At 39.0% G+C, this 23,814-nt stretch overlaps 1 protein-coding gene across 1 annotated transcript in view; it reads right to left on the bottom strand.

Moving 5' to 3' along the window:
• Positions 1 to 23,814, bottom strand: part of fam49bb (family with sequence similarity 49 member Bb) — a 61,546-nt gene that overhangs the window by 8,376 nt on the left and 29,356 nt on the right. Inside the window, exons 3-6 of the mRNA XM_038297920.1 lie at positions 6,872 to 6,954; positions 5,883 to 6,004; positions 4,322 to 4,427; positions 618 to 757 (exon numbers count right to left, since the gene is read on the bottom strand). Of these exons, the coding sequence (XP_038153848.1) occupies positions 618 to 757; positions 4,322 to 4,427; positions 5,883 to 6,004; positions 6,872 to 6,944 (441 nt within the window). The 5' untranslated portion in view covers positions 6,945 to 6,954. The remainder of the gene's footprint in view (positions 1 to 617; positions 758 to 4,321; positions 4,428 to 5,882; positions 6,005 to 6,871; positions 6,955 to 23,814) is intronic.

Genomic DNA, 23,814 nt, shown 5'->3' with positions numbered 1-23,814 from the left:
CATTCCAGTACGAGCCTGTCACTGTCAGAACTGCACTTGCAGCATGTTAATCCTGCTACAATGGACTGGTACTCTGTCTTTGTCCACTGCTTCCACCAGCGGAGACAGTCTGCACTGCCAGGGCGGGGCTGCATGCCACTCAGACGCTTTAACTAGGTCAGAAGCCCGTGCATGGATGTGAAAGATTGATGAATGGGCCAGGCATGCCACCTTGCACCCCCGCCGCTTTCATGTTCTATCTTGCCAGGATGGGTAGTGGGTGCTAATTGGGGTGTCGCAGCACATTGCCCCGGGGAGTCAGGGAGCTGTTGGCATTTTGGAGCGAACGAGTTCGGATTTACTTGTTCTTAAAGTGTGTTTGTATGAGAGACTCTTCAATTGATGTGTGAGATTTTCAACAGCGATTCATTAGCACTTTATGTCCAATTACAAGCCAGATCAGAGCTCTGATAGTTTCCTGACTTGATCGCCAATAGAACAACATCAAACTCAAGCGCAGCATCAGGATTAGGATCATTTTCAGTCCTTGTTCTGCAAAAAGTTGATTTTAGAGCCTTTGGTTGGTATTGTGGCTAAATGAAGCAGAGGTTAGTTTTCCTCCTGACACCCTGAAGTACCTTCAGCTCGTCAAAGCGCAGAGTGAAGTGCAGGATCTCGGCGAACTGCTTAGCCAGCGCCTGTTCCCGCTCCAGGTGCTGAGTGGGATCGCTGTACGCCTCATTGGTCAGAGCTCCCAGCAGGCTGTGCAACGCCGCTTCTGCCAGTAAGAAATATTAAAAGATGTTGCAGTTATTCTTGTTATAATGGCCATGAGAAAGGTCTTGAACAAAGTAGATGGCTAACAACTGAAGAAGCTAAGTATGCAAATATCTAAGGGTGCAAAGCTCAAACAAATTATGCGATCTGAATAAAAACATAGTTATAAATAACACAGTATGGGAGCTATGCTTAAAGTTAATTACTCTGCAGAGGATCTTTGCTCTCTAAGGGGAAAAGTGGACAGAAAATGAGGCTGCAGCCAAAAAAATAAGAAGCTTCCCCACAGCAACAGATGCCCTCACTGCAGGACCCAATGATTTTTGTATTTACTCCTACTGCCAAACTAACCCTTAAATTATGCTTTAAAAAAGATTTGAATTATTAAAAGAAGCTTTCAAGAAATCCTAGAGGATTATACAAACTACCTAAACCTGAGTAGTTTTAAAATACACCCGCTGTTGAAATGGGTCAAAGTTCACAGGAACAAAGATCCCCTCCTCCTTCATTTGAGGTCAAGGAACAAGTGTCAGAGCGAATCACGGCACCGTCTAGTATCCGATGGCAGCAAAGCGTCAGCCGGCTGAAGCATCCTGATTAGGATGAAGGCTGATAATGGGGTAGCGACGGTGCCCAAATCACCCGGAGGGCAGTGCCCGTTTCAGGAAGGGGGGTGAAATGGTTGGAGGGGTGCAGGGCCTCTCCTGTTCAGATGCAGATGAGAACATGGGACTAATTATCTTATTGGCATTGAAATGTGAAAGGAGGAGGGGATGGCATGATGTCATTCAAGCGGGATTGCACTCATTGTTTTGACGGTGTGTAAACACAAAGCCTGTGCCATGCCTACACATTACATACCAATGGTCAGATAATTAGCGAGGCATGAGAAGGACCGGGAGAGAGGAGACGAACACATTAAGGGCGACTCAGCGGACAACTTCCAAGGAGAATTTTACACAAACACATCCTTACATGTATGAAAAAAGAGGTAGCCCACCCATACAACCTAGAGGGGATTTTATTTATAGATGCAGACGGGGCGCTGAGTTCAGTCTCGATGCTTCAACGCTGATATAAGCCAGAAACGGCGACCATCTGACACAAGGAGCTTCACGGTAGCAAAATACATTTAAACTGATTTATTCCAAGTATGTCTTACAGCTTGTGCTGATCACCAATCAGCACATGTCAACATGACCCAGATTCAGACATGGAGCAACTTTAGATAACAGGGTAGGAGGACTTTCAGGAGACGGGCCTGGAGCTGGCAGTGCAGCGCGGTAAATTGAGCAGCGTCTGCCATTCGGTAATGACTCCCATCTGTTTGGGACAGCGTCTGCAGTGGAGCGGCTGATTAAAAAACGGCCCAAATGGCGCAGTTCCCCCCCCCCCACTGTCTACGTCCCAGTCAAAACAGAAGTTAGAGCGGAGCCGCTTTTAGCTGCTGTCGGAAATGTGGCGCTTCAGAAAGCTGGGAAGATGAAGAGGGGGATTGAGGGTATGTCTGAGCTTAGGTCACAGCAGAGCAGGCGAGGGAAGTTTAGGCTCATCTGATCTTTACCTTAATAGAATGAGACATTAGGTTGTTAAATAAGGAGCATATTCATGACATCTCTTCTGTTTGGTGGGCATGTTTGAGCTTATTTTCTGTGAGCATTTTACAATTTGAATAAGGAAAATAAAAAAATCAAAGACGTAAAATGCTCACAGGATGGCCTGCCAACAAACCAAACATTTATCCACTAGTTTGGACCCAACATTGGAATACCTTAACCACTTTTACTTTGATTAGCCTCTACAACATCATTTTAAATTCAAAAATAATTCCACACTTTAATCATTGCGTAACTCCCTTTATGAAGTGGAAGTTGGTTTTGCAAAAATGTATCGTTAAAAAAAAAAATGTATTTAAAAATCTTTATTTCCTTAATAGTTCTAAAAAGCCCTTATTATATCTTATTTAGGCCCAATTTGTGTTTTAAACCTACTCTAGTAATAATCCAACATATTTACCTTTTTAGATATAAATTATTCTATTTATGGCTGCGGGTTTAAACCAATTGAAAACTTCTGTCCAACATCACAACTATAACTCAACATCGCATCACAATGTGGATCAAAACTATTTCAATTAGTTATTTCCCCGGCATTGAGCAGTGCAATGTTCAAGAGGTTATCACACTTTTACAAAGCATTATGCACACAGAGATAACACCTATAGATATTAGAGACTGGCCAATACAGGTTTTTGATGATTTTAATTATTAGTAGATGATTAATTAACAGAGCATATTTGGAAAAAATTATAACATAACATATCAATAAAAGCAGTCCCATCCAAAGGTAAAGGACTTTGGTCTACAGACCATCTGTTTGAAGTTACCTTTACATCAGAAAGAGAAAAGCAAGCTTTTTTTGTCCCATCTCAGCCTACTTCATTTACAATTGATCATTACAGCCATAAGAAAGTACATATTCAGGGTATGGTAGAGTGTGACCCATAAACAGATGCTCTAGATCTTAGCCTAGTCATCCGGGGTTTAAATCCCAACCCAGAAACCTTTGCTGCATGTCTTCTATATTTCTGTCCACCCTCTTTTCTGCCTGTCTACTGTCAAAGCCACAAAACTACAAGTATACTCAATGTCCCCTAAACTATTTTAGATTTAATAAGGCGTACTTTAGTTGAATTGTCATTGTATAACATAGATGACATTCAGTCCGTTTCCAACAAAATGTTTCCAGGTTACTCGTTATGCACTTGAAGCTTCCTTAAACATCTGTTGCAGTTCTTAGGTTCTTTCGGATTCATTTCTGAAAAGTGTAAAGCTACCCATTACATAAGCGACTCTTCCGAATAGCACTGCTCTGCGTGTGGCTTTGCCAGCCTGTAGTAGACTTTCCGCTTCATGTGTATAAGTCAGGACCAACACGGCCCCTGGAGCCAAGAGTCAAGACGGTGAATTAGAGCGGCGGCCGGCGCTGGGGGATGACCTACTTTGTTACGTAACAGCCGTTGTCGGGCTGCCGCCGCCCACTGCTTCCATTGACTATCTTCTCTGCCATTATTGCCGTCATGGGGTTGATGTTACTGAGGCGTGACGGGCTCCAACCCCCCTCCTCAAAACCAGGGTCACAGGATGATCACGGAGCAGAAAGCCAACATGTCCCCCACCCCTACAGCCCTTTGCTAATTAATATAAGCTGCAGCCCCCTCCGACACAAGGTTCAAACTAATGAACAAAGCAATCAACATGTTGATGACTGCATTAGAGAGGTATCAAAAAATTCTTAGAAAATAACTTGGGGTAGACATCTCAGGCATATATGCAGACATGTTCACCACTACAGCCAATAAAGCATGGAAACCGTTATAATGTTATTTGTGAGATTAGCATCTGAGCAAAATAAAATTGTTAAATGTCCCACTTCATTTACACAACAGCACAAGTTTGAGAGGACATCCTAAATCACATCTCAGCCTCAGTCTGCCACCCACATATGCAATGTCTGCCCTCCCACACAATGGAGTAACTACTGGAGAAAGCAGCAGATTACAAACCTAATCTCTGGGAGAACTCGTAGAACTTCTTCAGTTTTCCCACCAAAGGAACAACAGCCGCCCACGCTTGCTCCTGCAAGGCCTCATCGCTGGGATTCTGTATAGCCTGGAAGACAAGAACAGCAGGAAACATCAGTTTAAAGCGCTGTGTGCAGCAAAAGGTGCCTCATATAAATATATGAAACCGTCTTGTTGCAGTGTAGTAGTCGTTTTTGCTTCAGGAGGTGAAGGGAATCAGTCCTGTGGTATATCTTTGGTTATGTGATAGTGATGCAGCCCCGCATTTTGGGTGTTTCATTAGGGAAATTTTAGCTATGTGGTTGGTCCTTCATGGTGTACAAAACACCAAACACTTCCTGATGTACTAAGAATTATGCATTACACACAGATCAATAAAATATCATTGCTCCAAAAATATTGTTCTATTTTGGCAATTTTGGTTTTATTTCTTCAATTTGTCCTTTAGTTACCGCTGCTCAGGGGACAGAGTAGAATTAAATTCACAGGGTTTTAATATATATTTAAAAAAAAAAATGTAAAATGTTGAAATATTTAAAGGAAACAGAGAAAATGTTTTTGAATGACAATATAAGGAAACATTTATATCATATTTAAATAGATAGAAACAAGAACTATGAGAGAGAAATATTCAAAGATATATGTATGTTTTTTATCTGGATCTTTATCCAAAAATAAACAGTATGCCATGAAATATTTGCTTTGGATATAATTTATGGATTCCTTTTGATAGAAATTAAAGAATGTTTAGCAACACCGCTTCTGAGCAAAAATAAAGTCTTGATAGTTACACAAGACTTTATTGACAAACAAGATGCAGTTGCACGGCTCATGCCGTTATGCAGATTGTAGTACAAAGATGCATTTTAAACATCTAACAGACCACCCGCTAACATCTTTATTTAGTCTCGTCTCATCAATGAAAACTCACACGCATGAGTAGTAATGTTTTTGCATTAAAGATCCATGGTTATCTCATCACTATTCGATATAGCCATGAAAATAAGGAACGTCAACGAAATAATTTCGTCATCGTGGATGAAAACAACACTGATATAGTGAAGCCTCTTCTGGCATTTCTACCTTGTTAATCAATCAAGACAAAAATCAATCAAAAAATATATATATATATTTTGTCACATCAGCCGGAACTGCAAGCCTTATTTACTATTTGTGTTATACTAAAATTTGTGCCCATTCTTTTTTTCCAAATCAGCTTAACTTGGACTAGACGGAATCAATTTTTGAATCACTTATCAGCTTTAATTGGATTTGGCTTTTTGACTTTCATTTGACTATTTTAAATCATGAATAACATTTTTATCTAAAGAATTTAATGTAGTTCCATAATTTCCCTGAATTTAGCTCCAATCATTCTTTTGTCAATTGTCCCTTATGACAAAAAGCATTCCAACAGCATGACACTGCCACTTTATTTAAATCTGGGTGTGTAGGGTGGAGAACTCATAGTGATTCACAGTCAGTTTACTCATCAGAGAACAGCTCCACTTTCGCTCAGGTGGATAAACGGCCACATCTGTACCTCTCTGATCTCCTGTCCAGCTCCTTTATAGGACTGTAGTTCATCCAGGATATCCTTGGCATCCTTCAGCACCACATCCACCTGCTCCCACACCTCTCGCTCTGCTTCTGTGGGTTGCGCGTCTGCAAAGTACAACGCCAGAGAGGTCAGCCACACCACCATACCCATTTTCTTATCAATATTCACCCCCTTACAAGTTATAAATGATAACACAGCTCTAGGAAAAACCATCAAATCCTCGGCTATCATGGAAGGTTTAATAAACAGCTCCGCAATTATGCAAATTAAAGTTAGCAGAAATAATCTCTTTCTGACACCGCCCATTTTCCAGGCTGAGAGGCAGGAAACGGAGGAAGATAAGGCAAGACAAATGGACTCATGTACACCCTTTGGCTCAAAACACAGAGCAGAATGCTAACAACTTCATCTGGATTCAAACACAAACATGTCTAAATCACCTGAGATCATCACTTGACTGCTCATTTATTTCTTTTGAGAAAAAAACAATAAATCAGGATTAACATTTGGTCTATAAGCTTTCCCTGACAGAGCCATGTTGGCTGTAATGTAACAATCTAATGCTCTATTCTTTTGTTGTTTAACTGAGTTTTTCAAGGAATGGTTTTTCTCCCAAGGTATCAGAGAGCCTCTCAGTTTGCCAAGTGTGAGAATAGCAACAGAGCAGGTTCAGGATGTGTTCAGCCGCCTTCGGCTACGTAGCAGCTAAACTTCAGCGCTTTAGATTTTGGGGGGTTGGGGGCTCCGATTGATATTCTGCACACACACTGCAGCGGAAAAAGGCAGGTTGATGGAGAAGTGCAGCAGCTCTAATGCTGAAGCCGAATCTTTCGCTGCTGGGGGGGGGGGGCTTGTGTGAAAGATAAATCAGGGTGGAAAAGGCTTAAGGAGTTAGGGGTTGCTAATGTTATGGAAACATATTCACGTGATCGATATCTGCAGTGGGAGCAATTACTTGTACAGAAACTCACTTTCAAAATCCAGGAAGAAATTGGGCTCCTGTTCCAGATCTGTGCATGTCAGAACTTTCAGTAGGTTCCCCATGTTAAGATACCTGTTGAAGGAGAGAAAGAGAGAAATCAATGGAAGAATACAGAAGTGAAGATGAGCAGGTGTCAACGCTCTGCTGTATCCTGGGCACCTCACTCCGGCTCTGCTTCACCGCTCTGATGCCTGTAATAACTCGGCAGCTACCCCAGATGTGCATGCCGCTTATAGGCATCCCCAGCTCCCTTTGGACCACCAAGCTGTGTGTTTCCTGCACTCAACCTCTCACCAAGCAGATGTCAAACCAATGAGTCCCAAAAATAAAACAAAAACTGAGGTTTTCTGCTTTGCTAAGTTTCTTCCCAGCATTTGATAAGCATTTACGGGCAGTTGTATGCAAAATTCAACATTGTCCACAGGGATTGTCATTCTGACATACAGTACATTCACATATAAAGCAAGAAGCCTTTATTTACTTCACATAATGATTCCCATTTAAATCCTTATTCAGATAGTAAACGTGAGAGAAAATTTGTCTTAGCCACTTTGTTTCCAAAGAGAATCAAACATTAGTTTTATAGAGGTCAGATTTATGATATTAATCAACTGTTTAATATCACTACTAAAGGTTTAGTAATCCATGCTTTGACAGTGCATATGGAGCTTTGACAGTCTGCTTCTTCTATTAAGGTTCACCTGAAACTGAAATGTCGAAGAATTTAAAAACATGGCCTATCATGAGTATACAGGGCCCGATGTTTACCATCGCCCGATCTCCCGGGGCAAGTAGTTTTTATTGTTGGAAGAGTACAAATTTCATTACATTTGCCCGCTGGGAAAGTGTAATAATCGCAAAAAAATGTATTACTCAAAATTTCTTTAAAATCACCGACATTCGATTAAAACGACCCAGAAGCATTACCGGCGCCATTTTTGTTGTTTTGTACACATTCTCGTGTTTTTTTTTTGAAGAAGCCGGGTGATTTTCCACCAGATTCTTGTCCACCTAGCTGTAATTTTGATGTAGTTACCAAAACGACAAACAAGCTATATATATATATATATATAATATATATATGTATATATATATATATATATATATATATATATATAATATAATATAATATATATATGTATATATATATATATATATATATATATATATATATATATATATATATATATATATATATATATATAATATAATATAATATATATATACATATATATATATATATATTATATATAATATAATATAATATATTATATATATACATATATATATATATATATATATATATATATAATATATATATATATATATATATATATATAATATATTATAATATAATATATATATATATATATATATATATATATATATATATATATATATATATATATATATATATATACACATATACATATATATATATATGTTTGTTTATTTATTTTATTTTGTTTTCATTTTTTAACAGCAAACAGCAAAGGATTACGTAAACAATAAAAATAAAACCCAAGTCCAAATAAGAACCTCAAATTCTCTCAGAAAGTCTGAATTAAACTTTATCTGAAAATCCAGTGAATTGCCCAGCTACTGCTATCAATATTTACCAAAGTTTGAAATAGTTAGTTAAACTGCCACCAAGTGTTAAGTTTCATTAGATATTGGAGAATGTGCTGGAGGAAAATGAGATTGTTGAGCTGCATGGAGCTCAGACAAAAGCATTACTCTCCACCCCTTTCCTTGCTGCTGTGCAACAATTGTCAGCTTGTTGAAAGAACACTTTTTTTCCCCCAAAGGGTGTTTTTAGTTTAAGTAGTGACATAAAATCTTATACTGGCCCGTGTTAAACACAAAACTCTTAATACAAGCAGATAGCATTGAACAGATATTAATAAGAAACTGTTTAAAGCCTTACTAAAACATTTTGGGTGAAACTATAAATGAAAGAAGATATAAGGCTTTGCTGATACCTTATGACTAAGTATAGTGACTTTTTTTTTCTTCCCAGGTTTTATTGTCATTACACTGTCACAAGTACAGAGCAACAAAATGAACTCTGCAGTGGGCTGCCATTGGAGCAGTGTGAGGTTAAGGGTCTTTGCTCAGAGAGCCAAAATGGCAGTCTGTGCTCAGAACCTCAGGGTTCCCTGCTCTATGCCCTAACCACCAGGCCACCACTTAATCTAGGTAATAAATCACATAGACAGCTTTATTCACCAAATAAGAATTATTGAAAAAGTTCATTTATTTGAGTATTTTAATTCACAAAGTAAAAAAACATTATATAGATTGATTACGCAGACCGCTGTTTTAAAGACTATTTCTTAATCATGATCATTTTCATTTACAGTTAATACTTCCGTAAAAATTCAAAAAATATCCACTGGACTTGGTTTTCAAGATTTGAAGACGTTTCGCCACCTCTCCAGGAAGCTTTCTCAATTCAAATGTCTGGATCCGCAGTGAGTTTGAGTCTTATATAGACACGCCTTGTATCGCTTGGAAACATGCAATGGTAACCGATGAATGGGTCGTTAGTTCCATCGTTAGCCTGTAATATCTGAACCTGTCTATGATTCTAGGGGTCGGTCGTTAAAGGGGGGATTGCCATTAACGGGGGGGATTGTCTCCTGTAATACCTGAAACCTGTCTATGATTGTTAAGGGTTGGTCGTTAAGGAGGTATTGTTCACCGGCTGGGGCGGGTAGGTCCCTCGTTCCTCTGTGATGGGGTGGGGGGTTTGGTGATATCTGGAAGGGATCATGTCTATGATTGAATTGTATGTTTTTGGAAGCTGGAATCTGAGTCCACCACCTCTGTTTAAAGTTGGTTTTTCTCTCTTAACATAGATGGCTTCCTTCACGCCCCTCTCAAACCACCTATTTTCTTTATCCAGAATATGGACATTCTGGTCCTCAAAAGAATGTCCTTTGTCCATAAGGTGTAGGTGTACTGCGGAGTCTTGTCCAGAGGCGGCCGCTCTTCTGTGTTGGGCCATGCGTCTGTGGAGAGGTTGTTTTGTTTCGCCAATATAAAGATCAGAGCATTCCTCGCTGCACTGAACAGCATATACCACTCCGCTCATATTCGGTCTGGAGGTTTTATCTTTAGGGTGCACTAGCCTCTGTTTAAGGGTTTGGTTTGGCTTGAAATGTACTGGGATCTTGTGTTTGGAGAAAATCCTCTTGAGCTTTTCAGACACTCCAGCAACATAAGGGATTGTGATGTTTTTGCGTTTAATTTTCCCATCGCTGTCTTCTGTTGCGTGTCTTTTGGATTTCCTTGCTGATTTGATAGCAAGGATCCCCCCCGTTAATGGCAATCCCCCCTTTAACGACCGACCCCTAGAATCATAGACAGGTTCAGATATTACAGGCTAACGATGGAACTAACGACCCATTCATCGGTTACCATTGCATGTTTCCAAGCGATACAAGGCGTGTCTATATAAGACTCAAACTCACTGCGGATCCAGACATTTGAATTGAGAAAGCTTCCTGGAGAGGTGGCGAAACGTCTTCAAATCTTGAAAACCAAGTCCAGTGGATATTTTTTGAACTTTTACGGAATGACTATGACCTGGATGACTGAGAACCTTCATCAGCATTTTACAGTTAATAAAAAGGCAACATTTAAGAGAACATTAAATCACAAATAAAAAAAATTATTATAACTGAATAAATTTGTCAAAAAGATACTTTGAATCTAATTAATGAGCCCTTAATCAGAAGCCATACAGTAAAGAACGGATTATGTCTGTTATTGCCTGCTTTAATGAATCTTGCTATGCTTTTCTCTATTACACACAAACCCTGTGCAATACTACACTAAAAATTACCTTTGAGAAAGTAGAATAAATGGAAATTTAACTCTCACAGCTTTAGCAGATCTACTTTCCTCCTACAATCCACCCACACACAGTATATGCTGTATGTAAACCCCAATGTATGTCTTAACTGGAGTTGTGCAACATAAAGTGACAGGCTTTTGCTGTTCTCTGCTATGTTGATCCAGTGACTCCTACGGAGAAGTAAGCCGATGTTTCTCTGAGGCAAAGGTCAACAGATGTGTGACAAGTTAGGAGTGTGCGGAAGTTTGTTTGGAGAAATGGCATCCGGCTCTACCAGCGGCGACAGATTTAACCCCTGCTGACAGGGCGGATGCAGACAGGATGCACTCAGAGATGCAAAGGGAGGGGAGGTTCAGTGCAGGACTCACCTGAGATGAGTGGCAGGTAAAAAGCCAAAATGACTGACTCAGGACTAGATTATGCCATTGCAGCTAATGCTGAAAGACAGGGAGGCGCTTAAGTAAACATTCAGCAGCTGAGGGGTCAGACAGGGTGCTTTTAAAATGCATGAGATGTGTAGAGTAGGAATTTGCAAGGGTGGGGTGTGCAAATTCTTCCATCCTCAAAATATGTCTTTAATTTTTAAACTAGAATAGTACTGAATTAAAAATCAATCTTTATCACAGAGAACAAAGAAAATTTAAAAATATAAATAGTCCTACATTAAGAACTCTTCCTTAATTCTTGATCTCAATCCCCCACCCCATTTTTCCAGAGCTTTAGAGGGATTTTAGCTGATTTTTTAAAGTGTATATCCAAAAGATCTTCATCGATTTATGTTACCTTAAAATTCAACAAATCTTGAATGCAATTTTGATTCTAAGTTTCAGTAGCCCTCCCTGATAAGCTTTTATTCAGTTATTAAATATGTTAACAGTTTATTGAATAAATCAGTTCATCACAATCAATGCTTCCGTTTAAGCTGTATGTTTTAAACATTAAGGTCCTTTCCACTCATTGTTCCAGTCATACACTAAAAATTGTTTTAAAAAAATGAAGTTGAAAGTGAAAAATTGTTGACATTATGTTTTTTTTCCTAACGTTTTTGCATCTGCTGAAAAATCTATGAAACAATTATTGCATTCATTAAGCATACATGCAGTTAATAATAATTTTAGACAATATTTTGTTTCTTAAAAATCTTACAGTGAAGACATGATGAAGGATCTCTTCTAAATCAGAATAAAAATGAATCACAGCAGAACCAGTTTGATAAATGGTTCTGTTGGTTTAAAGCTGAAAATCTGAAATCTGAAGACATTTTTTAATAGGATTGTGAAAATACTCTTAAAAAAAAGTCATTTAGAGTAACAAAAAAAAAGAAAAAAGCCAACCATTATTCCTCACGGTAACCTGGATTGTGAAATTTCAGGTTTTAGATCCCTTTTAGTCTGTTTAAGGTGAGTAATAAATTTGAATAAGCAATCCTGTACTTGATCCTGATGTGATCTTTTGATGCCCTCTTTCTAATATTTCACAAATGCAAAAACCAAATTAACTTTTGCATATATTTGAACCATTTGTGCAAAAATCTGGGGAAAAAAACAGACTGATCACAGAACAGAACCTTGTCAGACCTCTATAGGGCTGTTAAGATCATTTCTAGTTGGTTTAATACAATTCTAACCATGAAAATAGCTTTTTTTTCTGAAAAGTTGAAATATCAGTAAGTAAGCTATCTGAGCAGACCAATGTGGAGATTAATCAAAACCTATTACCGTATATGGAGGGTGATGTTGTTTTCTTTGAAATTCCTTTTTTTAAAACATGATTTACTATACAAAGCCTTAAGTTACATGACAGATAAGATATCAGTCTTTAGACTCTACATCAACTGGTTAGTTGGTATGCATCCACCTTAAAATTTAGAGACCACCTGTAGAGACCCACATGCCCTGTCTGTCTCTGTCACGTTTACCTTCTACTAATGTGACCTGAATGTCTGACTGTGCCATCACACTGGCACCTCGCCAGCTGTCAGAAAGCAGCACCTGATTCTGCCTCAGAAGGGGATGAGGGCTCTCACAGACCTCGCCCTACCCGGTAGTGTCTACGCTCTAAGCCAGCCTTCCTCCAGTCCTCTGCTGCCCCCTCTCTGTCGCCTGCTGACCGCAGCGCAGACTGGGCATAGCTCCTGCCGCTATGCCAGCCGACTGCAGCGGGGGGCACAGACAGCCTGGTGGGACCCGGCTCTGCCGCTCCCCTGCTCCGTATAAAATCAGGTCATTTTAAGGACGGGGATTTGTGTGGCCGCTTTTCAAAGTCCAAAAGAGAGTAATCAGAGAATAAAGAGCAGATTAAATAGATGCTTTTTGAAGCATTTCAAGTCTTTCAAGTCACAGCGAATCACTTTTAAGTTATATAAATACAGGCTTATAAACAAGAAATTGGAGTTTGTGCAAACTTCTTATGATGTAAGGAACAGCTTAAGAAAATGAAGCCAAACTAATTTAGTTATTTGGAAGACTGAAATAAATCAAAGAGTGATGGAAGAACTGAAGCCCCCCTCCCGTACCATAGCATCTAAGGGTGTTTGGCACATCCCAGAGACGGCAGAGAGCCCGGCGACAGTCTTGTTGTTGTTTTGAACCCCCCCACTGAGCCATCGCTTGCTCGCAGTGAGCGAGGGAGGGCTGCTCCATCCCGGGAGCAGAATCCGACGAGCCAGAGCCCGCGCAGCCCTCCTATTGGACGGGCCGATCTACCCAACAGCTCGCTGTATCCATGGAGTCAAAAAAAATTTGGAGCCATTGAAAAACACAGCAGCAGCCAATCGGTGGCAAGCAGCAGGGTGAGGAGTGAGTACAGTAGTAGTAGGAAGTGGGAGCACAGGAATACATTAATACAGATGAAGTAATGTGCCAAAAAAAAAGGAGGGGATTAAGAGCAAAGTCAGGAATATTTAATTCCAGAGGTGATTTAGTGCAGGCGGATTTTTATGTGAAAATTTGTATTTTGTAAAATAAAAAATAAAAAACAAAAAGCTCATAATAATCTCACAATATTTTAAGAAATCAAAAAATATTTCACACAAAATGAAAGTGATGTTAAGTGGATATGTGGGTTTGTTCAGTGCCACGCCCATGCAGCAGTCTGACCCCTATATGGCACTAGCTTTAAACGTCTTCCCCTGCTCCCAGTCTGTAACCCCCCCCCCAGCAGCAGCTGACAGCGAGCTCTGCAGCAGCTTGATTCCAGCCAGCGATACTGCTGACATTCCACTACTCAGCTGCAGCATGAGGATACACGTGCCCTGCTGCTATACTATGGAGGAGGGGGAGAGAAAAAAAAAAAACACAAGAAGGCCCTGCCTTCTCCTACTCCTGGTGCGGTGGGGGTGTCACGCGGGAGCAGCTGAGGACAGGCTGAGAGCTCTCCGCCTTGGGGCTGGGGGGGGTTTGGTTGAAGGAGTGAGGAATGGCGGCAGTCTGTGTGTGTTTTAGTATTTGGTAGAACGATGGTTTGAGTAGGAAGAACTACGCTGCCACCGTTTGTCTGAATGAATTATTTAGACCCAACGCAGGTGATGTGAGGTGAAGATGTGAGGGAGGGGGAGGGGTTTTGGGGCGTTGCACTGCGGCAGAGGCGGGGCAGAGCGACGCAGCTTTAAACTTGACCTAGATGCCCCGGGTGACACGCCACATCGCATTAGTCCACTTGGCCGGACCAGGAGCCGCCGCAGCTCGCCGTTCTGACGCTGCTCTGATTCAAACGCAGAAAACGGAGGAGCACATCCTGAACAGAGCCAACAATCCTCCCCTCCATCACCTCTCTGACCCGTTTCTCCTCACGCCTTCTCCAGCTGACCAAAAATGGCTTCAAGGGCAAGAGGAAATGCTATAGAAGGGGGTTTACTGTAGGTGGGGGGGGTCTGCTGTTTGTTTATGTGAGTGAGCTTGATTCCTTCATGGCCACGCCTCTGATCTGCTGCTCTTACACTTTCATGAACCAAAGGATTCCCACATATTCCTTATAACAGAAGTCTGTATTACACCACAATCATATTTCAAAAAACTATTTTAATCCCAATGTTGTCCCAGTTTGAGGCGGATAAAATTTCAGGCTTTGTGACCGATTTTGCTGCCGTTTCTGGGTTTTCCTTAGAAGTATAGCTACATGTTGTCAAAGGACATTAGAGGTTTTGAGTCTTTTTTTTTTTTTTAGTTCTTATTTTTATTTTATTATTTTTCTGTTACTTTGATTTCATTTTCTTTATCATTTTACATTAAACAGCTAAGGTGTACTTCAGCCTAATTTTTCCTTCCAGGTATATACTCATAAAAAAAGGCATTTTAAACTAAAGTTTACTGATATCAAGGGTAGGATTGGGTGACACGCACTTAAAATGTCACAATATTGTGATAATGATAAATGTGATGATTAGAAAAATAAAAGTCCTTTACTTTTATGATTTGTTTCTAAGGTAACTGTTCAGCTGTTACTGCTCATCACAGCAATCACAGCCCCAAAATCACAAATAGTACTGCAGAAGAATATATATACACCTATGTATACTAGGAACATAAATTTTTTTTATATTACTAAACATCTTGCAGTAACCACATTATATCCAGTTATTCAAATTTATCAGAGCCCCAATTGAAAAAAAGAAAGAAAAACAAGAAAAGTAGTAAAAATAAAGTACAACACACCCAGTTTCTGGACTTTTTAAATCATCTAATTAATTTTATCACGATAATGATGAGATATATTAATTTGCAGAACACAACACCCAAACCATCAGTCTGCTGTTGTGATGATGAACAAGACAAGGGGAAAATGTTTATAATACAGTAAAAAACAAAAGTTCACCATGTATTCTATCTTTTCATTGGTGAGACTTTAAAAATGTAAACCTGCATGACTCAGGCAATAAGGAGAGAATTATGGCAGGATAGATGAAAGAGCTACTGAATAAATTAATTAAACCTCAGAATGAGATGTTGATGACAGATCCTTCCAAAAAAAAAACAATCAAACTAAAGAACTGACTGAATGATGAACAAAAAAGGAGAGATCTAGAAAACCTTCTTAAATCGCAAAACAATAGTGCGGCTGAATATAAATTCATGATTAGCATGAATTCATGATTGATTCAAATCTCTTCTATTCTTAAATTACAGGCTCTTCCTGGCCGTGTCTGAACCCTGCAGGGAACCCCTCCCACTCTCTAACCCACATCCAAACAAACCTAAGAGGCATGAATTGCTCTTAAGGTGACATCCAGCATCAGCTGTGTCATCTTACTGCGGCACTGGCAGCTAAAAATATCCCTCCAGCACCACATCATCTAGTCTCTTACCAAAAATCATAACAACAAAAAAAGGTAAATCAGAACATGAACCCCGCTGGTTGATGGGTTAAAAGCAGGAGCTTTTCATCCTCTCTTTTTTTTTTTTTTCGTTGATTTTTTGAGGGGGGGTTGAAAGATGGAAACCATGGAAACAGGAGAATACACAAGTCTGCAAAAGCGCTGGCTCCATTGAAAATGAGCTGAATGGAGGAAGGCTCTTAGCGCCTCTCCAACACTTTATCCCGTCAGAAACATGCAGGGAGCTGCTGAAGGCCTGGAAGATCAATAGATTTAAAGAAAAAAAAAGGGTCCAACAAGACTTAAGCAATCAAATGAAAAGTGTTGTTTCTTCATTAACTGTGTTTGGTGTATGCATGCAGTTTCCTGCTACATGCACCACCTCTAATCCAGCATCTATATCCAAACGAAGTCCCTCCTTGCCCTGTCCTTGGGAGTCCTGTGACTCCTGCGTTAGGAAATCATTAATGGAGGCACATTGACTCACTGTTGTCCTCCTCAGCAGAGCCTCCCTGGAGGCAGCTGCCTCCTAAACCCCTTTACACAGATCGCCCATTCTTCCTCACAGTGCCCTGAGCCATCATTACTAGCCTGACCTTCCGACTGTGAATCACCCAACATCAACGCATCTCCGTTAACGTCACATCAGAATTTGTGAACATTGCCACATTTAAGAGCTTATTAAGATGTGAGAGTAGAGGAATGAAGGCCATGTTAAATGTTTTTACTTCAGCGTTACTCGGGCAGCATTTTGGGTGGGGCAGGGAGAGGGTTTTAGAGGGATGCTGACTGTCAGATTGAGAAGTCAATGCATTTGTGTTAGGCGGTTGATTAGCGCCCTCTGGAGGAGAAAAAAAACAAAAGACAAGAACCACTCCCAATCCTGACCTTAATGGATTATGGCTAAAGTCAACACTTCTGGAGATTGAAATTACAGAATTACCAAGATGATCAGTTCTGGCATATAGATTACCGAAAAAGACTGTCGTTTAAGTATGTAAACTATAACAACAAGGAAGATGGAACCTGCAAAGCCCAAATGGAAGGTCTGAGATTGCAGTTCTAGAAAACACAATATTGGTGCATTTTCCTGTAAAGATTAACATGAAAATGAACAAATACTTAAAAGGGATGGTTTCATATCAAACATACCTTTGATAATAATTCTATTCAGCTACAGCATAAAACTTCATTTAATATGTTACATAAATGTCATTCGCAAAGTTGCTTCATGTAAAGTTTAAACATTGAAACAACTTCAGTTTGTTTTCTTATTTTTAATCCTTTTTTTGCAGCATGAAAACAACTGTTCAAATATAAAACAATGCCCTGACCTGCTAAATGCAAGGTACATAAATAAATAGCCAATACTTACTGGCAGTTCTTCATGATTTGCATATTGCGTACAATATTAAGATAATTTTGCAAAATATATTTGATCATCCGAGTTGGGAGAGAGGAATGGATTGAACACGTTAAATCAACCTTTAAATAAACGGATTGAGAAATAAATACAGTAATACATTTTATGCATTTTCTTTTTGCATATTTTTCTCCAGATGGAAAGTCTTTTTTGTGTAAGTATATTTAGGGACCCAGTGTAAACTAATTAGAATCCTCAGATTAAAACTAAGATGCATTTCTGATCATTCACTCAAAGGACAAGCACAGATACACTCAATTCTCATCATTGTTTTTTGAGTTTCTATACAGTTTCTCTCTTTTAAACATTTCCCTTATGCAGAAATGATTGGCAGTCTGCAAGCGCCTTACAGAAACCTGGACGGGAAGTTACACGGTGTCAATCCCCCAAAGGTATAAATAATTGATTAGTGAGGAGAAGCTAGGAGCTTTTAGCTGACATAACAAGCCATTCTACATATACAAGCACTCAGACGCATCGTCTCAGGTTTCAGTGTGTGGAGGCTGCTGAGTCAAGCTCTGTAATAATAAGTATGTTTCTTTTTTACTACCATATCTATCCCTCTCTGTTTTTTCTTCATTCCTGACTCAGACTAATATAAGCCAGTTATTTTACCAAAATGTATAAATTTTTAGAAGGAGCATTTCAAGACTTGACCAGCTGGAGGCAGTATCAGACCAGTTTTGAAGAGCATAACACTGTCCCACACCTCCCCCTTGGCTTACCAACCTAATCCACCCTGCATCTATTCACAAAGGCTGATGCATTAACTAAGCTCCATTCTCCATGAATAATGCGCCTCATATTTGGTTCCTGTGCCCCGCCACAGGGTCGCACACCATCAGCTCACTTAAACTGCTCGCCATTCATCACTGCTATTTTAGTGAATGGATCTGAGCATGTCGTTAGCCTATAAAGACATGCAAACACACCACGCTGGGTCACACATGGGCATACGCTGACTGAGTTTGTCAGCCGAGCAGCACCTGAGGCTCTGCTGTCAGAACCAGGCAGCATTCCAGGAGTACAGATTAGCCAATCAGATGACGGCTGTATGTCATGGTAACAATTTCCAAGGAGACACAGAGGGAAATACAAGGATGGGAAAACGTGCAAACGGGGACATGATAGGATGGCTGTAAACAGAACCAAACATCTATCCATCCGTATCTGTCCTTTCATCTGATCCTCCAAAACAACATTCATTCACATTCATCCACTCAGTTTACTGTCCATCCACACTTAGACCATTAGTTATTTTAATTATCTATATACTATCAATCAAATTTTCTATTTAAGATATAAATTTTGGAGTATCTTTTAGTTTTTTTTTTTTTTTTTTTTTACTAATGCACTTCTTGGGCTTCTAGAGTTTAGACTGACATCAGCTCATCCCTTTCAGTTCCTAAATGTGTACTCATTACTGTAATACGGCTAGCTGTAAACATGTTGAGTCTCATTTTTGATTGCTTACGGTGGAATAGCCTGCAAACATGTTTTACAAGCATGGTTCCATGGTTGGATTTGCTTTAAATTCAGGTCAACGAACAGAAAGGATGATTGAAATCAAAGCAGGTTTTTCTAAGTATGTCTGTCATGTTTTTAAATCATGAAACAAAAAGAAAAAAATGTTGTTAATCATCAACCAACCTTTCTGTCCATTCATCCACTATCTATTTATTCATTTATTTACCCACCTAAGAACTGTGGAGAAAACATGGAAATTTGATGTAAAACTATATTTAAGATTTAAAAAATTAAACTGTGAGAACTGCTGGGAAACTGGGAAGCATAAGAATTTGTAAAAATTATTAAAAAATCACTTGATGACATTCTTTCTTTTTTAACCAACATAAATATAGAGCAGTTTTGTTGTGTCAACTGTGACCCTTTGCCTTGTAGCTGCATAAACATTTCGGCCTTGATGGGGAAACAGGAAGCTGGAAGCACCTACATTACTCAACTCTTTTTTTATGGTCAACATTACAGTTCTTTCCCTCAGCCAGCACTACACATACACCCACACTGCTGCACATTAAGCCTATAATAACCGTAAAAGCACCAATGGCTACCTTGCATAATAGTGTTACTGTATCTGTGCTGATAATCATGCAGCTGAGCTTCAGACTTCAGTGAGATAAAGCAAGGCTTTTTAGTTGCGCCGAGTTGTAATTTAACTCAGAAAGGCTGTTACCTGAAAGCATTTCACAAGTCTCCATAAAAACCTCAACGACAAATGTTAATTCATGCTAGTATGAAATGACGTTGGAGCAAAGGGTTTAAGGTAATATTTAAATTAATATCTTTATCATTGTCACTAACACGGGAAACAGAAAGAGCTCTCTGAAGTTTACAAATAAAACTGAGCTTCACTGTCAGGTTGTTACCAATAGGGGAAAAAAATTATTTAAAAAATATTTACAGTTTGAATTGAACTGAATAAAATTCTGCAATCAACTACTAATCAATATCTCAAATTGTTAACATAACCAAACAAAAGCTGTATTCAATCAGAAAAGCTGTGAGTTTAAGACCATCCCTCATGAGGAGACAAAAGAGAAAATAATAATACGACCTAAACTAGAGCCTTGTGTAACTTTAAGTGTTTAAAAGTGTTTAAAAATCAAGAGAAAAGAATCATTTAAGGTCTGTGGAGTAAAACATTGTAGTCACTGAATTATAGAGCCACAACCAAGTCTAATAATACGACTACTGACATCTGAGCTTTATACCCATTTTAACTACAGTGTCTCTGTGCTGTGGCCTGATCTGAACACAAACTAGAAAGCATTAAAGCTATATTCTTCATGTTCAGGAACCTTACAAACACGATAAATCAGCAAACTGTTAAAGGGGAGGGGGGGGTACATTGCCCCGCAATAACGGCCTTAAAAGGAGTCAAAAAACATCCACATCAAAATGTAAAAATCACATTCAGCAAATCGTTTTCTAAATATAAACTTAGATATATTTTTTTTGGGGGGGGGGGGTTCTTTAAAAAAAATGAAGGTATTTAATCTTGAAAGCTGCTTGTTGAAATTGTGAAATGACTCGGCACAAATCATGTTTATTAGCTGGGAAGGTTTCCAAAGGAGTAATATTTCTCCAAGGCAGTTTATCATGTTGTTGGTTATGTTTGCTGAGTTTTCCCTCATTAATTTACCAGGATGATCAGAGAGGCTGGTTGCATTAAATTCCATGGCCACATTTTACCATCATAGTCGACTAACGGAAGACTTAAGACATGCATTTAGACGTTATTTCCAAGGGGTGGAGGATATTCCATCCCACAGGTCTCTTAGGTTAAAAGGTTGTTCTAAATGTCTCTTGTGCACAAAGCTGTTTCTAAGATATGCATCAAATTCAGGAAAAAAACAAAAACAAAAGGAAAAACTGAAGACAAACACTTCTTACACTGTTATGAAGCAACCATAAATAACTCTGAGCTTGCATCAGAATGGAAACCTCTCAGAGGAAGGCAAACAAAAATAATAACTGGGTAAACTTTTAATATAAAACTCCTATTCATAGTCCTAGTCACCACATGCTCCATGACCTAAACTGAAACAAAAGAGGGGAAAAAATGGAGCAATAACGCAATCATTGGCTATTCACAGCGCCCGGTCTATTCAAATCAGGACGCCACGGAGCTACGTGTTTGGATATAAATAGATACGTAAACAAATAAAAGTAGATGTATACAAGATAGCATGGCCTTAAAACAGAGCAGTATAAAATTAGCTTCTCGGTCAAACTTTGCATTTCCTAATAAAATCGAGACATGCAAATGGTAGATAAGCTCTTTTAAGAAGAAACCGTACTGCATGAATAGATCAAGACCGGTGCAGGTGAAGACAGTTCAGAACATTACAACTTGCTTTTTCTTTGCATTATTCCAATAAGTTCTAGATTATAGGTTCCTTATAGGTGAAAAGCTGTATTAATACTTTGATATTCATAGAGGATATTTTTCTTATTATTAAAATAAATTTGGTTTAAGCCACAGATGTCAAATACTAATGCATCTTACACCGTATTTATTACACTTCATCCAGGCATCAATCCTGAGCCAACCAGCATGTCTGCCTAATGAAGGCCTGTCGCTACTAGCATCTAGCTGAGCATCTAGCATTTAGGTTAAAAAAAGCTACATGTTGAATTTATGTTTAAAAGTGAAAAATGCAAAATACAAACTTACTCCACACTTTTCAGAAAGGAGCTTTGTGAAATGCTCCACCCCCCAAATTTTTATAACTTTGCATTGGTCAATCACATTGAATGCCATTAAATACTGCCAGGTTGGTGGTTATAATGCAACAGGGCTGGGTGATATGGCTCAAAAATAGTTTTTTATTTTGATCGACTTGATTGCAACAATTATATATAAGAAATATGAACGCCTCAGAAAAACTGTCAAGGTGACCGCAACAGGTGTCTGTAACAATGTCTGCAAATCATGTTGCAAATTTTATGAAACTTCTAAGCCATTACATTAGTTTTTGGGGTTTTTTTTGTTTGTTTTTTAAACAACTTTATAAAGATCAACAGATACAAATTAACATTCAACACATTGATATTCTCTCCCTCCTCTTATGTATGGGTCTTCTTTGTTTCCTCCTCAGAGTTCTTGTTTTTTCGCCATGACCAACTTTCATATGTCCAAACTGAGCAGACAGGCCAAAGCCTGAAAGACTACGTCCAAAACAAACACTATAATAAATCAGCACAACTACTCATAACTGGTTCTGAAAACACAAACTAATAAAGCATCTGTTTGGATAAACACCTGTTTACTCAGTAGGCAGCGTTTCTTCTTCTAAGTCAGAGGTCTTCAACGTTTTTCAGGCCAAGGACCCCCAAACTGATGGAGAGATGGAGCGGGGACCCCCTAATTATATATAGTATAAAATTGTGTTCTATCAATCTGGTCCTATAGTCACTCTATTACAGATGGAGTAATATAACGAAAGTATTTTCTCTCTGGGATTATTAAAGTATTTCTGATTCTGATACCTGGTTGATGGGACAGGTGTTGTGAATGAAACAGTACCCAGCTTTAAGAGCTCCTGTGTGTCGCTAAATGTGTGCATTAATGACTGAAAGACATCTTCTGCCTCCATTTATCTGTTTACTACAGTGTGTTGAATTCATGTTAATGTGGATTTAAAGACATTTCAATTCGTGGAAAAAATTGCAGGGGGAATTTAAAAATAAAAGTCTAATCAACCAAAACTTTCGCGACCCCCATGCAGTACCTCCGTGGACCCCCTAAGGGCCGTGGACCTCCTGTTGAAGACCTCCGTTCTAAGTCATCCAGTTAAGATTTCTCCCTCACTATTGCCACAGCTTCCCGCCTGCTCTAGCCTTGACCTATTTTGATCTGTTTTTCAATAAAGGCTTGTTTTATTTTGCACTTCTCATCTTTAATAACCAAAACACATCCCAGCGCTGTTTCCTGTTTGTTTATTTTTTCTGGGCCCAGTGAATGGTAACTGTAGTAAGGTTTCCTGGCATGGACCAAATCGTTAGCACAGCAAGGATCTGTTCCGTCAAACCGAAATAATCAAATCACACAGATCATAATATCAATAGAAAAGACCTCAACAAAGCAGCAAATTTTGCACCAAATTGTGGCTTGCAACTACAGCTAAAACTTGCAGATGATCTGAATCATTACCGATTTAAATAAATCATTCCTTGGCATGAGAACCACCTCTGGTAAAATCCATTCATCAGCTTTATATTGATCCTGCTAACAAACCAACCATTGTCCCTTGTCTTTTCTTTGTCTTTGGTAAAATACCTACGATGCTGAGGCTGTCAGTAGTCACTAATGCCACCCTGTAATTTAGGGGGGGGGGGGCTGCTTGTTCCACCAAAATATCCCTATCTCACAATGTTAGAGAATCTTTAAAAGAAATCCTGCATCCAGATTATGATCTAAATCATAACCAAAATGTAATGAATTGGTCCTTCGCATCCAAGACACCTCTGATAAAAAATTACATTAAAATCAGTCCATAACTTTTTAAGTTATCCTGTTCACAGACAGTAAAAACGGACACAAAACCTCCTAAAAAACTTAACGTTCTTGGCGGAGGTATTAATATGGTTGTTGACAAGTTTGTGCTCTGCTCCTTTACATGTTAGCCTTAGCTTACGTACAACTTACTGCTGCTGTAAATTCTACAATATTTCATAAGATTTTCCGTAAAAATTCAAAAAATATCCACTGGACTTGGTTTTCAAGATTTGAAGACGTTTCGCCACCTCTCCAGGAAGCTTTCTCAATTCAAATGTCTGGATCCGCAGTGAGTTTGAGTCTTATATAGACAA

This window comes from Cyprinodon tularosa, unplaced genomic scaffold (genome assembly GCF_016077235.1).
Source record: "Cyprinodon tularosa strain WSP-4 unplaced genomic scaffold, ASM1607723v1 ctg4, whole genome shotgun sequence".
Taxonomy (NCBI): Eukaryota; Metazoa; Chordata; class Actinopteri; order Cyprinodontiformes; family Cyprinodontidae; genus Cyprinodon; species Cyprinodon tularosa.
The sequence above is the reverse complement of the archived record's forward strand: the minus strand, read 5'-3'. Positions and strand labels throughout refer to the sequence as shown.